Below are 16,063 nucleotides of genomic sequence, written 5' to 3'. Positions count from 1 at the left end.
GGAAAATGTTTGAGGCCAGCCAGAGACACATGGGACCTTGTCTCAGAAAGCAAACAAAAGAAGACTGAACTCAGAATAAATGTGGTAAGGACATCATATATTTATTTCCACATTAGACACATGTATTGAGAGTATGATTATTAAGCTTTCAAAGGTTTCATAACCAATTGGGTGCTTGACTCATGAAAAGTGAATGACTAGATTGTACAGGGAATTTGTACTTAAATTACAAGGACAGACAGATCTTTAAGTACATCTAGGATGCTGTGCCTCCATGGTACTAAGCTCAAGACTGAATGGCTGAAGTCTGACCATGAGGAATCATCTAAAGGACCCAGCTTGGGGGTTACCATCTAGAAAACTTAAGAAATTGTCAGGAAGATGGCCAACAGGTACAAAACAAAAAAATACATTCCAAGAAGATAGAAGAGATATGGCACACAAAATGCAAACTATGTTTCCCAATGACCCTAGACCAAAAAGAACCAGAAAGAAAAAGGGACATTGTTGGGACAACTGGTGTCTGGCATGAGTGTGTGGACTGACACAGCAAGACTGACAGGAAACTATGAGAGTAGTACTGTGGTTACATAAAAGAACATTCTTACCTTTTTTTCACGGTTTTAGTGGTGATGGGCTATCATACCTGCAGTTCCAAATATTTCACAGAAGAGCACTGATTTTAATATTGGGACTTCAGGAGAATGTGTGTGGAAAAAAACGCAGGAGGTCTTTGTCTCATGTTTGCAATTTTGCTATAAGCCTGACTTTATTTTAAGATAATTTTTAAAATGAATCTGTTGTATCTAGTGAAAAGGGGCCACCATTTCTTTGATAGTCCATCACTTCCCAAATTGCAAGTTCTTTTTAATAATGATGTAAAAATCTTTGTTCTCAATTCCCTCTGCTAATCATGATTCCTCTCTCCAAACACTTCATATCTTAGCAACCAGTTAGACACATTGTGGCTCTCTATCCCAAGCAAAAATGATGTTGATCGTGTCAACGACTCATCTTCTAACTCCCTCCTCCATGCTGCTGCATCTCTGAACAGCAATTCTTTGTATGAGTTTTAAACATAAGGCTTAAAAACTGGATATTTACCTCAATGAAAGTTAGAGGAAAGGCTTACTGGTAGGATCACTGTGTAATGCCTACATATCAAATCTCTATTTCAGAATCTCTGAAATGCCCAAACCTGAGATGCTTACATAGCCCATTCTTCAGTCACTTGTACCCCTCATCTGGGCTTTCACAGCTGGGCTGTTCTTACCAGGCTGGAGGTTCTGCATTTTAAGGCACTTATTCTGTCTATGCCTCAATACTACAATTTTCCATCACCCTCAGCTCTACTTAACTAATATCTCAGTGTCAATTTCTGGACCATTATGATATGTTACCCTGAATCAATATCACCATTGAAAATAACTGGGGCTGGTTAATGGACCTTTCAAAGGATGTTTTTATATACAATAATTGTTAAGCATCGGTCCCACTTATATGTTTCTACCACACTTATAGGCACTATACACACTGCAACATGTCACTCCATTAGACTCTTTTAGATTCAATTATTGACTTTCACGACAATGCAGAGAAAGCACTACATACACAGAGAAAAACATTCCAGCTATAAAATTACACCTATGTGTGAATACAGAGAAGATGACTAGGGTTCAAAATATGGCAGTTTCCAAGGAAAAGCCCAGCTATCAGATCAGCTAACATCTCAATGACTGTCTCTAAAAGGGTTGAGAAAGGGTGAACTGTGTTTATTGTTGCTGTTAATCTCCAGCTTCTCCAAAGCTTCCAAATTGATAATGCATTTCTGACTGCATTCCAAATTGCAATATTTGAGATGACCGTGGACTTTCAGGAAACAATGCTCCCTATGCTGAGACTGGATTTTAATTTTAAAAATCTTATTGTGTCTGACACACACACAGAGAGAGAGAGAGAGAGAGAGGAGAGAGAGAGAGAGAGAGAGAGAGAGAGAGAGAGAGAGAGAGAGAGAGAGAGAGAGAGAGAGAGAGATTGAGATTCATGTATGGCAGTCAGATGACAATTTTCATGAGTCATGTCTCTCCTCCCACCTTATAGGTGGGATCAAACTCGGGTCATCAAGTTTGGTGGCATGCACCTTTACTTGCTAATCCAGTTCAGGAGTCCAGCTTTAATTTTTTAAAAGCCTAATCTAGATTTTTTTAATGAGTCCTTATTTTACATATTAATCTAGTTCCCTCATTCGGCTGATGAACCAAGGTTCAAAAAGGCCAGATGACCCCTTTTCAAGGTCTTAGGACCTGCCACAGCTAGAACTCATGATCCCACACTCTTACTGTAGTGTTCTTTCTAAAGTTACTTGCTTCTCTATCTTGTGTGTAGCATGCATTAATTAGAGTTACTTACAGATTCTTAAAATGAAAAATGATCACACACGGCAACAGATTTATACTGACTTAAAAGTAAAACAAATCTTCAAATGCAGGACCATGAACAGGCCATAAAATGTGACTCCAATTTCTTACATAACTTCCACTACCTTACCTTGCTTAATAATTAAAGCAAAAAGTGCTAAACATAAAGTGGATAATCATTACACAGTTATTGTACCATAAGGACCATAAACAGCCAGGTGTTCCTAGCACAGGAGGCAAAAATAACTCACCATTAACTCAGTTCAAAGACTGTCATTTAAGTCAGAAACATTTTAAGACCAGATCTTTGGCTATGAAACACAAATAAGTAAAGACCCAAGGTAACTACACCACTCTTCAACTTCAATGAGCTAAAGGAACCAAAAACAATTAAGTCTTGTTTTTTAATTATCTGCTGTATGCAGACATTTAATATCACCCTGGATGACTAGAAAAGCATCATTATTTAATGACAATATGAGGCTACTGGGTTCCACATAAGGCATTCATAACATCTAGACAGTAGCTAATTAACTCTTGGATTCCACTCAGAATTCAAATATTTTACAAAACACCTCTTTCATAACACATACTACACTGTAAGCTAAAGGGTCTGCTAGGTGCCATTTTCCTCCCAGAAGTCTCAGTGTAGGCCAAAAAAAAAAAAAAAAAAAAGACGAAGTAAAAAAGTCACCTATGTTCTCCCCAAGAGTGCAGTAAGTAAGCTGAAGGTACAAACATTAGGAAAGTGTTTGGAAAAGAAAGGCTCTGCGGCGAATGATACACAGTTTTAAAGACAAGGGTCTCACTACACTACCCTATTTGACCTGGAACTCATTATGTAGCCTAGGCCAGCCTTGAACCTGTGGTCCTCGTATTTCTGCCTCTTCAGCACACACTACCACAAGCATACCCGTAACTGGTTACTTTTATTTTTAAGTGAGAGATTAAGAGATCTCTACGGTAGGTGCACAGGAATGTGTCAGAAAGAAAACAAGATGTAGAAAGAAGATAAAACATGGGAAGGACAGTTAAGGCCTGTCGTAGATAGTTTACAAATAACTGGCAAAAATTAAGTCTAGCATAAGATGTCGTTCCTTTGAAAAAAAATCATTTACTTTACCTCACCCGCAATTACTGTTATCATCTTAGAATTGTTACAGCTCTTCTGTTCCATCTGAATGATTCTGTAACTTTAACACTCATTAAATGTTTTGTTTATCAAGAGATCCAAAAACCTATTTCCTTTCTTGTCAACTAATGAGATTTCTAAGTCCAACTAATTTGGCAGCAAAATAAGTGTTCCAACAACTTATCTCTCATGTATATGTTATGTACAGTCAATTGCTTTATAATTTTCTCTATTTATGCATCCTTAGATCTAGCTGTTTCCAATAGTTCTCATCTTTCATGTCTTAATCAAAGGCAATCCCAACCCTCAAAGCTGAACTCCTTACAAATTTCATCCCTTCACTAGAAATTTAGGCAGCCCCAGACACCTCCAAATGATTCCAGCATTTTGACAGGGCATGGGTTTCAAACACTCACACACCACTGCACTCCAGCCTTCGTTCCTGGACCTGTCATCATTGATGCAGTGTGAGTGTCACACTAGGATGACAATTTGAAGAGAGAATGAGGAGGGGCCCTGTAGAAGACGACTAGAGAAATTCACAAGGCTTGATGGAGACTGGCAGGCAAAAGAACTCCCACTTCGGCAGCATCCTCAGGCTGAGGGACCTGGCTTTAGTTGCCATGGGAGATTACAGTCTCTCACTGCGCCTAACTCAAACATAGGGTCATTTGTGGTGAACTGTGTGCTCCGGGCCCCATCCGGAGTTAGTGGTGGGTCTCGGGCGAGCCCCGGGCCTGGTGAACCATTGGCGGGGTCAGGAGGAGGAACACCAGACAGGGTACCAGAAGCTCTCAGTGGCGCAGCTGACTCCCCGCCCCGTCCCGCGGCCGTACCTGTCCCGCAGCGCCTGCTGGAGCTGGGCCACCCTTTCGTAGTAGCTGGGGCTCCCCAAGGGCGCGGATGTGGCCGGGTCCTGGCGCACGCCACAGCCTCCGCGCCCTCGCGGCATCGCCACAGGGCAGCGCGAGGGCCTGCGTTGCCAAAGGAGACCGACCCGGCATGCACCGCGGGTAAACAAGAAGGCAGGCCGCCTGAGGAGGGCGGGGCGGAGGCGGGGCGCCAAGGAGGCGGGGCAAAATGACGGTTGGGGGGACGGGGCGGGGAGCGGAGCGGAGGTTGAAAGCCAGGCAAAGCGGCGAACCCTGGTAGTATAGGCTACCCAGGAACCAGAAGTCAGAAGAGATGTGTCACCTTCTCTCTGCTACATTTGCTTTTCTCTTCCCTGCACCTGCTTTAGAATCCGTTCCAATGGCATTCATTTTATCAGATGCAATTTCTTGCTTCCCACCCCTTTCCCTGCCTCTTAGAATTTGCAGTGAGACACTGTGGCAAGGTTGTTGGGCCACCAGGACTTAAAAAGCAAAACAAAAAGCCAGAAGAAGAAAAAAATTAAGAACTCCAAATACTCAGCAGATGTATGCAATCCCGTGCTGTCCTTGGAACGTGATGGCTCCAGTTGTCACCACCGTTTCCAGGAGAGAAAGACTTGGCTTCTAAATAGTTACTTGTGAATCAGACAATTTACTTTAGCAGACAATCCTCCAACAAGGCCTGGAACCAGAATGCCTGGGATAAATCCTCTCTCCCACTGCTCAGCTGTGACCATGGAAAAGCCAAAGCACCCCAGAGTGAATCGGGCAGTCTGTGACAGCAAGATAACTTAACCTTAGATCATTTAAAATGAATTAGTGGTTATAAAGACCCAGAACACAGTGACAGCTTTTATCATTTCCTCCATCAACACTGCAAAAAGCTTCCAGAAGAAAGACAACAGTATTTTAAAACACATTTGGAAGGGGAAAATAAAAATAAAAAATGTTATACACACATATATGGAGTCACTTATTCTACACTTTTTTAGGTTTCTTTTCTCAAGTGAGTAGTTTCACTTATAATCAAAGTGTCACTTAAACCAAAGCCTCTTTAACAGTGAGTCAGGACTCTGTGTGGGTGGCACAGTATCTGAATGGGAATGGGGCTTTGTGTAAAAAAGTGTGCAACTGTAAACCATTCCTGAATGTGCAAAACCAAAACTCAATTGAAAACCAAGACATTAATGAATCCCAGGTGTTTCTGGAAGCATTTGTTCATGTTTCATTCATTGACATAACATGCTTACTCTGCACTGTTCATGTCTGTCACATTCTGACTTAAAATACTAAATTGGTCATTAGGGAAACCAATGAAATGCTCTAAGGTCAGCACATAAGATTATGATTTTAAGCCGGGCGTTGGTGGCGCACGCCTTTAATCCCAGCACTCGGGAGGCAGAGGCAGGCAGATCACTGTGAGTTCGAGACCAGCCTGGTCTACCAAGCGAGTTCCAGGACAGCCTCCAAAGCCACAGGGAAACCCTGTCTCGAAAAACCAAAAAAAAAAAAAAAAAAAGATTATGATTTTACATAGCCTTTCTTACCCATGCTGTCTGCCTACATGTTGTAAGGTACAGACTGAACTGGGCTGGGCAATATATCCATGTAATCCTAGCACTCAGTGGTTGAGGCAGGGGGGTTTCTAATTCTAGACAGGCCTTACAGACCCTGCAAGCTGTTTTGAAGGTATGACAACCTGAATTTGATTTGATTCCCCAAAGTTGTCCTCTGACCTCCACTTATATGCTCTAACACACATGCGTACACACACACACACACACACACACACACACACACACTATTCATCTAATTAAAATATCATACATCAGGATAGCAGACTAGAGTTAAACACAGTCTCTCCTCCTGTCTTCACAGCCATACCTTTATAAGAATGTGGACTTCCAGGGTGGAATTCAGTTCTCTGACTGCCTTCCTAATCCACCCCTGAATTTCCCACCCCAGGTTCACAGGTGCGTGATGAGATACCTCACTCACAGTCGGGCTGTATGTGCTCTACCTTCTCTCCGTTCAACAAATCCTATCTGCATCCGCAAGCCTATCTCAGCCTCCTTTTGGCCTAAAGCTAAACACTAGTGTTGGCTCCTTGTAAAAATGGCCCAGGAAAGAGGTCTCTGAGGGCCCTGGAAAGCAGTTTGGGACCCTTTGGGCAGGAAATGCTAGGGTTCTGGGTACCTGGCACTGTGTTCTAGGTGGTGTGCATTTGCACATCCCCATGGGCATGTGCTCGACTCTAGGGCCTCCTTTCCTCATGTGAAGTGACCAGAGAAGAACCACAACAGTCCTGTGATTTGCAGAGCTAGCACAGGACCCTATTTCCCAGTGGCTATGTTAGCATGGATATGACTTATACATGGCTGCTCTATCAATTCATTATATCAAGTTGGTTCATGCTTGTGTGCTGAAGTTTGTTTTACTAATTTTAGTGTGTGATGATTAATCTTTGTTGTCAACTTGATTCCATTTGGAATCACCTAGGAGACACATCTCTGAGATGGGGATGTTTCCCAGATGTATCCCAAGAGATTAACGGAAAAGAAGGATCCCAGATGTGACTTGCAGTATCCCACGGGCTGCAGGGCCTAACTACATAGAAACAGAAAACAAGATAAATGTCAGAATTCCTTGTTCCTTGTTTCTTGACTACCCAGATGTGAGGAGTTGCAACTGCATACTTTTGCTGTCATGAAATCTGTTATCCCTTTCTTACCATGGTGGACTGTTCCATCTTAACCCAGGAACCAGAATAAATCCTTCTTAAGGTACAGTGTTTGGTCACAGCAATGAGAAAAGTAACTTATATAACCTTACTACAATCCTGTCAAAAATAAATACCTTTTATAAACCCTCAAAGCACATGAGTGACCAGCTCTCCCCAACTACTCTATTGTCCAACTGGGTCATTCCCAGACCCTTGAGACACAGGCAGCAAAGCTCCACCCTACAGAAAAAAGCACAAGATCAGGCCACGAAATCCCACCAATCCCAGACCACACTGGAAAGCTCATGGCCCCCAAGAAATCCTACATAAAACTTGTCTCCTGCTCAGTTCTTTGTTGCTTCTCTCCTGATCAGAGGCAGCCATCCTTTTCTGTCTTTCCCAATAAATCATTTGTGTGAGGTTTGTATGGTGTGACTTTGTGACTGCCAGGATACCTTTCCCCTCAGCACTGTAACACTTAAACCTTTAATTTTTAAGATATTTTATTTAGGTCTGCACATTCTTCCAAGATAACAATTTTAAAATTACATTCAGAAAATATCTCAGAGTAAGCAGATGAGACACTCATCTATCATCCCTGCCCCTACCCCCTTTTTTGTTTTTTCCAGGCATGGTTTCTGAGAACTCAATCGGTAGACAAGACTGGCCTCAAACTTAGAGATCCACTTGTCTCTGCCTCCTGAGTGCTAGGATTAAGGTGCACACCACCACAACCAGGTTGCATGTCAATTTTTATCATGTCAGTTTAGAAGATTCTAAAAGTAAAAATAGTTAAGCAATAAATATTCAAAATAGTTAAAATGCTCAGGCTATGGTTGACACATTAATGGCATACAATAATTCAAGGTATAGAGCCTCTTTTATCAACAGCAACACATAGCAAATGGAAAGAATATTTCTAAAGTATTTATGCCAAAAGTATACATTTAGAATAATGATAAGCATTTAATAAATTTAGGATTCTTCACTTTAAATACTTAATTTAAAATGTACTCTCTTTTAATATTTTTCTTTAGTTCCTCTATCTAGCAGAGTAAATTTCTGAAAGTAGCCTGACTGGCTACTGGATGAACTAGAGATGAGAAGGACTCTGACTTCAGCCCCTTATTTTATTTAATTTATTTACACATTTTTAAAGAAAGGGTCTTATTATGTAACCCTAATGGCCTACAAAACACTATGTAGACCGTACTGGCCTGGAACTCATGACAATCCTCCTGCCTCTACCTCCTAATACTAGAATTACAGATTTATTCTACCACCTTCAACTTTGGTTTCATTTTAAAGATGAAGAAAAAAGTCATATAATCTGTGTAATTTTAGTTCAAAATATGTGCCCCCAGTAAGCCAAAAGCACTGGAAGTCAGTTAGTCTCAGCCCAGCATTCATGTGGGTCTTTGGATAAGCTACACGAAACTATTGTATCTGTTAACTAAAGCAATTGAATGAAATGATGACATGGTTTTTGGAAATATGTTGAAATCAGAATATTACCTTTTAAAAGATAAATATCATGTTCTTTTTCCCCCACCTTTGATTGAGCCCTTGAGCATGTTAGGTAAATGTTCTACCATTAAACTTCCACATGTACACATACTTTGTGTGTGTGTGTGTGTGTGTGTGTGTGTGTGTGTGTGTGTGTGTGTCCTCACACAAGCTTTTGTATTGGGGGAGGGGTTCCTCAGAACCCAGAAGAGGATGTGGATTCCCTTGAAGCTGGAGTTACAAGCAATTGTGAGTTTATGGGTGCTTGGAACAGAACTGATGCCCTCTGCAAGAGTAACCAGCTCTTTTAACCATCTCCTCAGCCCCTCCTCCATTTTTTAAATATCTTATATAGCTAATTCAGTAACTACTTGGGTATTGTGTAAGTTCACTAGCGCTGCTACAGCAGAGTACAGGTGGCTGAAGTAATAGGATACATTGCGTCACGTCCTAGAACCTAGAAGTTCAAGATGGAATTCTCTGTAGGGTTGGTTCCTTTCTTTGGTAAGAAAAATCCCCATGCCTCATCTAGATTCTGGTGGGTTGGAGGCAATCTTTGGTATTCCTTAGTTTTGAGACACTGCATCCCAGTCTCTGCCTTGATATTCACATAGAGTTTTCCCCATCTTAATGATTTTTAAACTAATCATTTCTCCCAGGCCCTTTTTTTAAACACCATAATCAGATTAATTTTCTACTCTGTTAATACCTCACAAAGGGCATTAAATTTTGGTAATGGAACCCTGGATGACACACTCAAACCATATCCAAACAATAGCATTTGAGATGTATAAAATATATACTATGTCACTTAGAGTTTTTCTTATATGGACATGATTACTGTTGGTGAATAAGACGCATTTACATAGAATGTGTTTTCTACATGTTATGTATGATATTATACTTTATGCTTCACATTCTGTTTTAGACACCCTCCTCCTCACCCTCCTCCTCACCCTCTTCCTCACCCTCCCTCCACACATGACACTCAGAAAGACAGCATCCTTTCTAGCAGTTAAGTGAATCTTTAGGACCAAGTTTGGTTACTAAAACATGGCCTCAATGATGTATAACTTCCTGGCTTGGCTCCAAAACAGTGGCATAGTCTTCCCAGTTTTTATTTGTTAGCTGACCAGATGCAGAGTATCCAGCAGAGTACCCTTAGACCATAAAAGAAGAGTGAATGACTATAAATCACAGGAAAAGTGAACCCTTGTTTTGTGCACCATTGGTATTTTGGGGTTATTTGTTTCAGCAGCTGGATTATATATTCTGACTTGTACACAAATGCATTAAATTATTTTTCCATAAAATTCCCAATGAGTACTTTTGAATCTAGACTACAAACCTAGAACAGAGAGATGTTATGTGATGTAAGTGCCCCTAGTCCCTGTACTCAAAAAAGGAAATAGAATGATCTTGAACTTAAAGCCAGACTATATTGCATAATAAAACCCTGTCTCTCTCTCAAGAAAAAGTCAAGGCTATACATAGTGAAGAACTATCTAAAGCAACTCTGCCCCATGGAACTTTATACAATGATGGAAATTTTAACACTATCCCATATGCTAGCCACTAGCCACATATGTCTATTCCACATTTCAAGGTTGCTAGTACAACTGAGGAATTGAAATTGTAAGGATCAATATATAAATTGACATGTAGTTAGTAGCTTTTGTGTTTAACAGTGTGGATCTAGACATCAAGTGGAAAGATAAATAAACCTGGTAGAAAGAGAGGACACATGATGCCAGAAAGTGGGAAAGAAGGAACAAGAAGGTGAGATATCCTTGGTGAAAGGCAATGGGACCCAGAAGGGAGGTGTGATAATTAAGTGTATGTGGGAATCCAGCTAGGCCTTGGGGCTAATTTGATCAATCACGAGTCTAGATGTTGCTGTGAAGTTGTTTTCTTAGATGGGTTTAATATTTAATCAGGAGACTTTAAATAAATCAGATGACCCTCTGTTAATTCATTTTCTGTGCTATAACAAAATATATGAGGCTGGGTACTTTGTAAATGAAAGAGGTTTATTAGCTTGTATTTTGGAAGGCTGTAAGAACCAAGGTCAAATGTCTTCTTAGTTTGGTCTCTGGCCAGAGCCTAATATCACATGACATTAGAATGATGACACAACTATGACAGAGATCACATTGTGACACAGGAAGCCAGAGAAAGCATCAGGGTCTAAGCAGTTTTAGTATCAGCACACTCTAAGGAGAACAGCCCGAGGTCCCACAAGAACTGTCAATCAAGGAACACCCACACTGACTAAGTAATCACTCTGCAATAAGTGCCATATGAAAAATGGACAAATGGGGTTCCACTTCAAGACCCAAGACCATAATGAAGACTTAGCTTCCAGGATGTGAACACTTGGGGCATACACTGAAATCGTATCTAAACCACAGCATCTACATACCTGGATGACCTAAGCAGTTAAAGTAGTTAGGAGATAAGACTGATTACCCCTCAAGTCTCATAGGCCAATCCCCACCCCCACCTCCCAATGTATTTCCTGCTGTTTCTATTTCTCCAGTGAATTTTGACTCATATGGAAAGGTATGGGATTGCTAAGAGCATTTTGTTTGGAGACATTGAGATGATAAGATATTGGTGGTCCAATGAAAGAACAAAGAAGTCATGTATGAAGCCCTGGTTTCAATCCTGGCAATGTAAGTAAACAAATAGAACTGTCAATGAATAAACTTCCTCATTTTGTTTCAAATCAGAGAAACCAACAACTACTAAATACCTCAGCTGCCAGAAAGCCAAATACAGACAGAATATAGAGGTATAACAGGAAAATGAAATGTTAGACTTTGCTTAATGAGATAGACTGACTTTGTCTCATAGGCCTTGTCTACCTACAGTTAAGTCCTTAAACAGCTTTACTGAGTTCTCCAGGACTGTGTCTCTGTAGGAGCCCCATGAGGAGCTAGACCTGAAGCATCAAATCCTTGTACACTTTGTTCCTTGATGGTCTGTGGCCTTGTAACACCAGTCAGGGACAGGTCTGCAGCTCTGGGTTTATGAGTGGCAGTTTGTAGGTGTTGACAACACACATGAATTAATCTTACAATGCCAAGATTCCCCTCAAAAATCATTTGGTAGATTTCATAATTGTTTGCCACTTGGATGCACTTCTCATCAGGGTTCAACAAGTACTCCTAACTACAAGGGTTGGAAACAAAGAGACACTCTAGGCTTCTCTTATGACAGTGCACTCACAGGCAGGTTAAAACTAAAGAGTTTTTGCATAATAAACGCCATTTAATTTGATAGCTACGTGTTCATGTTTATGGGGTGAAAAGGCATGGGTGGAGAATGTTGCACTTCTCATTGTGTTCAATTATCCATGAGTCTTTGTAGAAACATAGACTCCATTCATTCCTGGGGCACCTCAGTGGTGAAGTCATAGAGAACATCTCCCTTCTCCAAGTACTTACACCGTGTCCTTGAGAAGTGGTTGAACAGAGGTTGAGAATTTTGATTCAGGCACATCGTTGATGTGGTAAATGGTTGTCTGCTCTTACAAACTGTGTGCCTTGGGCAGAATGCTTATCTTTGCTGTGTCTCTTATAAAATGGTGGCAGTATCTGTGCCCTCCTCTCTCAGAGCTATTGAGAACATTAAATGTGGTAAACCATGTGTTGTTTTTTGAATTGTGCCCAGTAGAGTTGTTCAGTCAACACAAGCTGGCATTGTTTCTTTAGAAGGCAAGAAAATAACCCTGTGAGAGTCAGAGAGTGAGGTCAAAGCAATGAAACTTGCTTACCTCATGGTCCTGCATCATACAATGGCTTAGGTTTTGCTTTTTGCTTTTTTATGGAGGCTGACTTCTAAGAGTTCCCATTCCTCATTATTGTTTCTGCGACAATAATCATGCAAGTTCAGATGTGAAAAAGATCTTCTTCTTCTTCTTCTTCTTCTTCTTCTTCTTCTTCTTCTTCTTCTTCTTCTTCTTCTTCTTCTTCTTCTTCTGTAGAGGGAACACATGTTACAGTATGCCTATGGAAGTCAAATGACAACTTATGAGTTCTTTTCTTCCATCATGTGGGAGCCTGAGTATCAAGCACAGGGCATCAGTCTTGATGGCAAGTGCCCTTCCCTGTTGAGCCATCTGGCCAACTCCACTATGAGATAGGGTTTCTCTGTGTAACAGCCCCGGCTGTTCTGGAACTCTCTTTGTAGACCAAGCTGGTGTTGAATTCACAGAAATCTGCCTGGCTCTGCCCTCTGAGTGCTGGAATTAAAGGCATGTGCTACCAAAGCCTGACTCCACTATTTTTTACTCATAGTTTTGTGTCTTGTGTTTTAGCTAATGTTTCTTGGAAATATTGTATATATGTCTGTCTGTATGTCTGTATGTCTGTATGTATACATATATACATACATATATAAAGGTTTTTTTGTTCTCATATGTGCATATGTGTGTACCTAGGTATATATGTGTGTGTACCACAAGCAGGTGCTTGAGGAGGCTAAAAGAGTGCGTTGGATACCCTAGAACTGAAGCTACAGATGGTTGGGAGCCACCTGATGTGGGTGCTAGGAGCTGAACTCATGTCCTCTACAAGAGTAGCAAGTACTCATTGTAACACAATAAATAAAAGGACCCAGAGACTGACATTGGGGTTCAAACTTCAAGCTTAAGATCAGAAAAGCAAAGTAGCGGGCCACTAGCTCTTACCACTACCTCAGGCTGAATGGGCTGATCCTGCTGCCTCTCCTCAGTGTAACTGGAGAATGATTCCTGACACTGACTACTGAAGACCCTGCTCTTATCTTTTATACCCTGGTTCTGGGATTAAAGGCGTGTGAACCCAGATGCTGAGATCATCTTTGTGTGAGCTGTTTCTCTATAGGACTGGATTGATCTTGTGTAGATCTGGGTAGTCTTGGACTCACAGATATCTGTCTACCTTTTAATCCTGAGTCCTAGGATTAAAGGTGTGTACCATCACCTCCTAGCTTCTGGCTGCTGGCATTAAAGGTGTGTGCCTGGCTTCTATGGCTTGTGGCTGACTTTGCTTTCTGAATCCTCACACAAGCAGTACTTCCTTGATAAGTTTGTTTTTGCTTCATGTAATATGATATTGACAGTGATATTTAATGCACTAAATTCAAATTTTAAATGTTTTTTTAAATTTCATTCTACATTCCAACCCCAGTTCTCCTTCCCGCCCCTCGTCAGCTCCCCCCTCGTCCTCCCACCTCCCCCACTTCCAATCCTCACCCTGGGTAAGGGCTCCCATGAGGAGTCAACAAAGTCTGGCACATTAAGTTGTGGCAGGACCAAGGCCCTCTCCCATGCATTTAGGCTGAACATGGAATGAACATGGCATCCCAAGCCAGCTCATGTACCAGGATTAGATCCTGGCCCTACTTCCAGGGGCCCCTCAGCTAACCCAAGCTTCACAACTGTCTCCCACATACAGAGAGTCTAGTAGTAAATTCTATTTTTTAAATTCAACTTTGAAATGTCACCAGGGTAGACATCATTATGAAATATCACAACCCCACCCATGTCTGCACTACTCAAGGGGGTCATTTGTCAGCTATGCTCATAAACTGTGCTTGTGATAATGTAATCTCTGTGGCAGGAGCAATGATAGTCTAAAAAGAGACATTTGCATCTTTCCCTTTAACAATAATATTATTAAATCATTGGTCCCCAAAAAGTTGGAATTTCCCATAAATCTCATGCTGGGAGAAAGGAAAGGCTGAACCCTGGTGCCAATCAGAGGGGTAGCTCTGACATGTCAGATCACCTTTCAAGAGAGACCTGCAGTAAAGACAATAATGGGTCAGTGTCAGGCAGGACCACACCTTGACCACTAATATTTAGTTATACCTCTTGCCCTCTGTCTAAACTGGAACCTTATGTCAGTGCCCCAAAGACAGACTTGAGGGCACTGACTCTATCCCACTTCACATCAAATATGTCCCTTTGTTCACTTTTCACTATTACTTGCAGGTGGATTTTTGTCCCACCTGCCAGTTCCCAATTCCTATTAATTATGAAAGCTTGGCAGGTAGCTTGGGCTTGTTACTAACTAGCTCTTACAACTTAAATTAACCCATTTTTATTAATTGTATTACCTTTCTCTGTATTGCCCATGTGGCTTCTTCTCCATCTGGTTGACATCTCTCTGCATCTCTGCCCTTCTTCATCCCAGCATCCTCCCTGACCCCAAAACTCTGCCTAGCTATTGGCCATTCATCTTCTTATTAAACCAATCTGAGTGACAAATCTTCATAGTGTACGTAAAGATTATCCCACAACAACTACTTGTCTCTTTCACTGGCATATTGAGGACAGGTTGCCAAATCTAGTTTGTTAGGGTTGCCAGGTCCCAGAATCTGGCCCTAAAAACTCCAGTAGCAGAAGCATGTATTCCAGTAAATGCTACTGACCAACACCTCTCGGGTTTCTGAAACCTGTAGCATTACATCATGCTTACAGGTGTGCTCCACTGCCGAAAACTCCTCCTCTGTTTCCATGGGACTGCTTTTAACACCCTATACCATTTGGGGGAAGGTTCGAGACAGGGTTTGTTGGCAGCTTTGGAGGCTGTCCTGAAACTATGTTAGTAGTATGCTTCCTTTGCCTTTTATTCCATCTTGGCACACAGCCTATTGGGTAGTACTGCCCATATTCAAGGTGTGTCTTTCTCCCTTTGTCATTCCTCTCTGGAACTGCTCTCACAGCTAAGCCCAGGAGTAAGGTTTACTAACCTCTCCGATGCTTCTTAATTTAATGACCTTGATAGTCAAAACCGGCCATAATTCCACTTACAATATGCTCTGGTTTGAAAATCTCCCAAACACACATTGTTATTTAGCTTCCTAGTGTAACAGTGCTGAGAGACTGTATGACCTTTAGGAAATGACTGACCTTAGTAGACTACCTTGACAGTGGTTTGTCATAAAATGAGACCACTCTGTGTTGTCCCCCTTTTTTTTAAAGATTTTATTTATTTATTACATATACACCAGATTGAATTGTAGATGGTTGTCAGCCACCATGTGGTTGCTGGGATTGAACTCAAGACCTCTGGAAGAGCAGTCAGTGCTCTTAACCTCTGAACCACCTCTCCAGCCCCTGTGTTGTCCCCTTTTAACACACCTGCTTGTCCTCTCTTTTGTCACCACGAGCACGAGGCTCTCATCAGACACCGCCATTTATTCTTGGATTTCCAGTCTCCAGAATTAATGAGTCAAATAAAATTATTGTGTTTATAAACGACTCAGTCTCTGATAGTCTGTTACAACAACACTAGATTGTGTAGATATGATAGGATTTAAAACTATGAACTAGCTCAGTATAAATCTCATGTAAAATGTAAAAATTCTCTATTCTAAAAACTGTGGGTATTGCTAAGAGAAGTTAAAAAATTTGTAAGCAAAT

At 41.2% G+C, this 16,063-nt stretch overlaps 1 protein-coding gene across 7 annotated transcripts in view; it reads right to left on the bottom strand.

Moving 5' to 3' along the window:
• The window catches only part of Kiz (kizuna centrosomal protein), a 101,071-nt gene extending 96,516 nt beyond the window's left edge, over positions 1–4,555 (bottom strand). For 2 of the 7 annotated variants that reach the window (XM_040746448.1, XM_040746449.1), the window contains exon 1: positions 4,386–4,554. In XM_040746448.1, the coding sequence (XP_040602382.1) occupies positions 4,386–4,501 (116 nt within the window). In that variant the 5' untranslated portion in view covers positions 4,502–4,554. Of the gene's footprint in view, positions 1–4,385 lie in introns of all 7 variants that reach the window. The other 5 variants (XM_040746443.1, XM_040746445.1, XM_040746444.1 and 2 more) reach the window with 3 other exon arrangements.
• Between the last annotated feature and the right edge of the window lie 11,508 nt (positions 4,556–16,063).

This window comes from Mesocricetus auratus, unplaced genomic scaffold, assembly GCF_017639785.1.
Source record: "Mesocricetus auratus isolate SY011 unplaced genomic scaffold, BCM_Maur_2.0 Super-Scaffold_100004, whole genome shotgun sequence".
In the NCBI taxonomy this organism is placed as follows: domain Eukaryota; kingdom Metazoa; phylum Chordata; class Mammalia; order Rodentia; family Cricetidae; genus Mesocricetus; species Mesocricetus auratus.
Note: the sequence above shows the minus strand (reverse complement) of the source record. Positions and strands in the feature narration are given on the sequence as shown.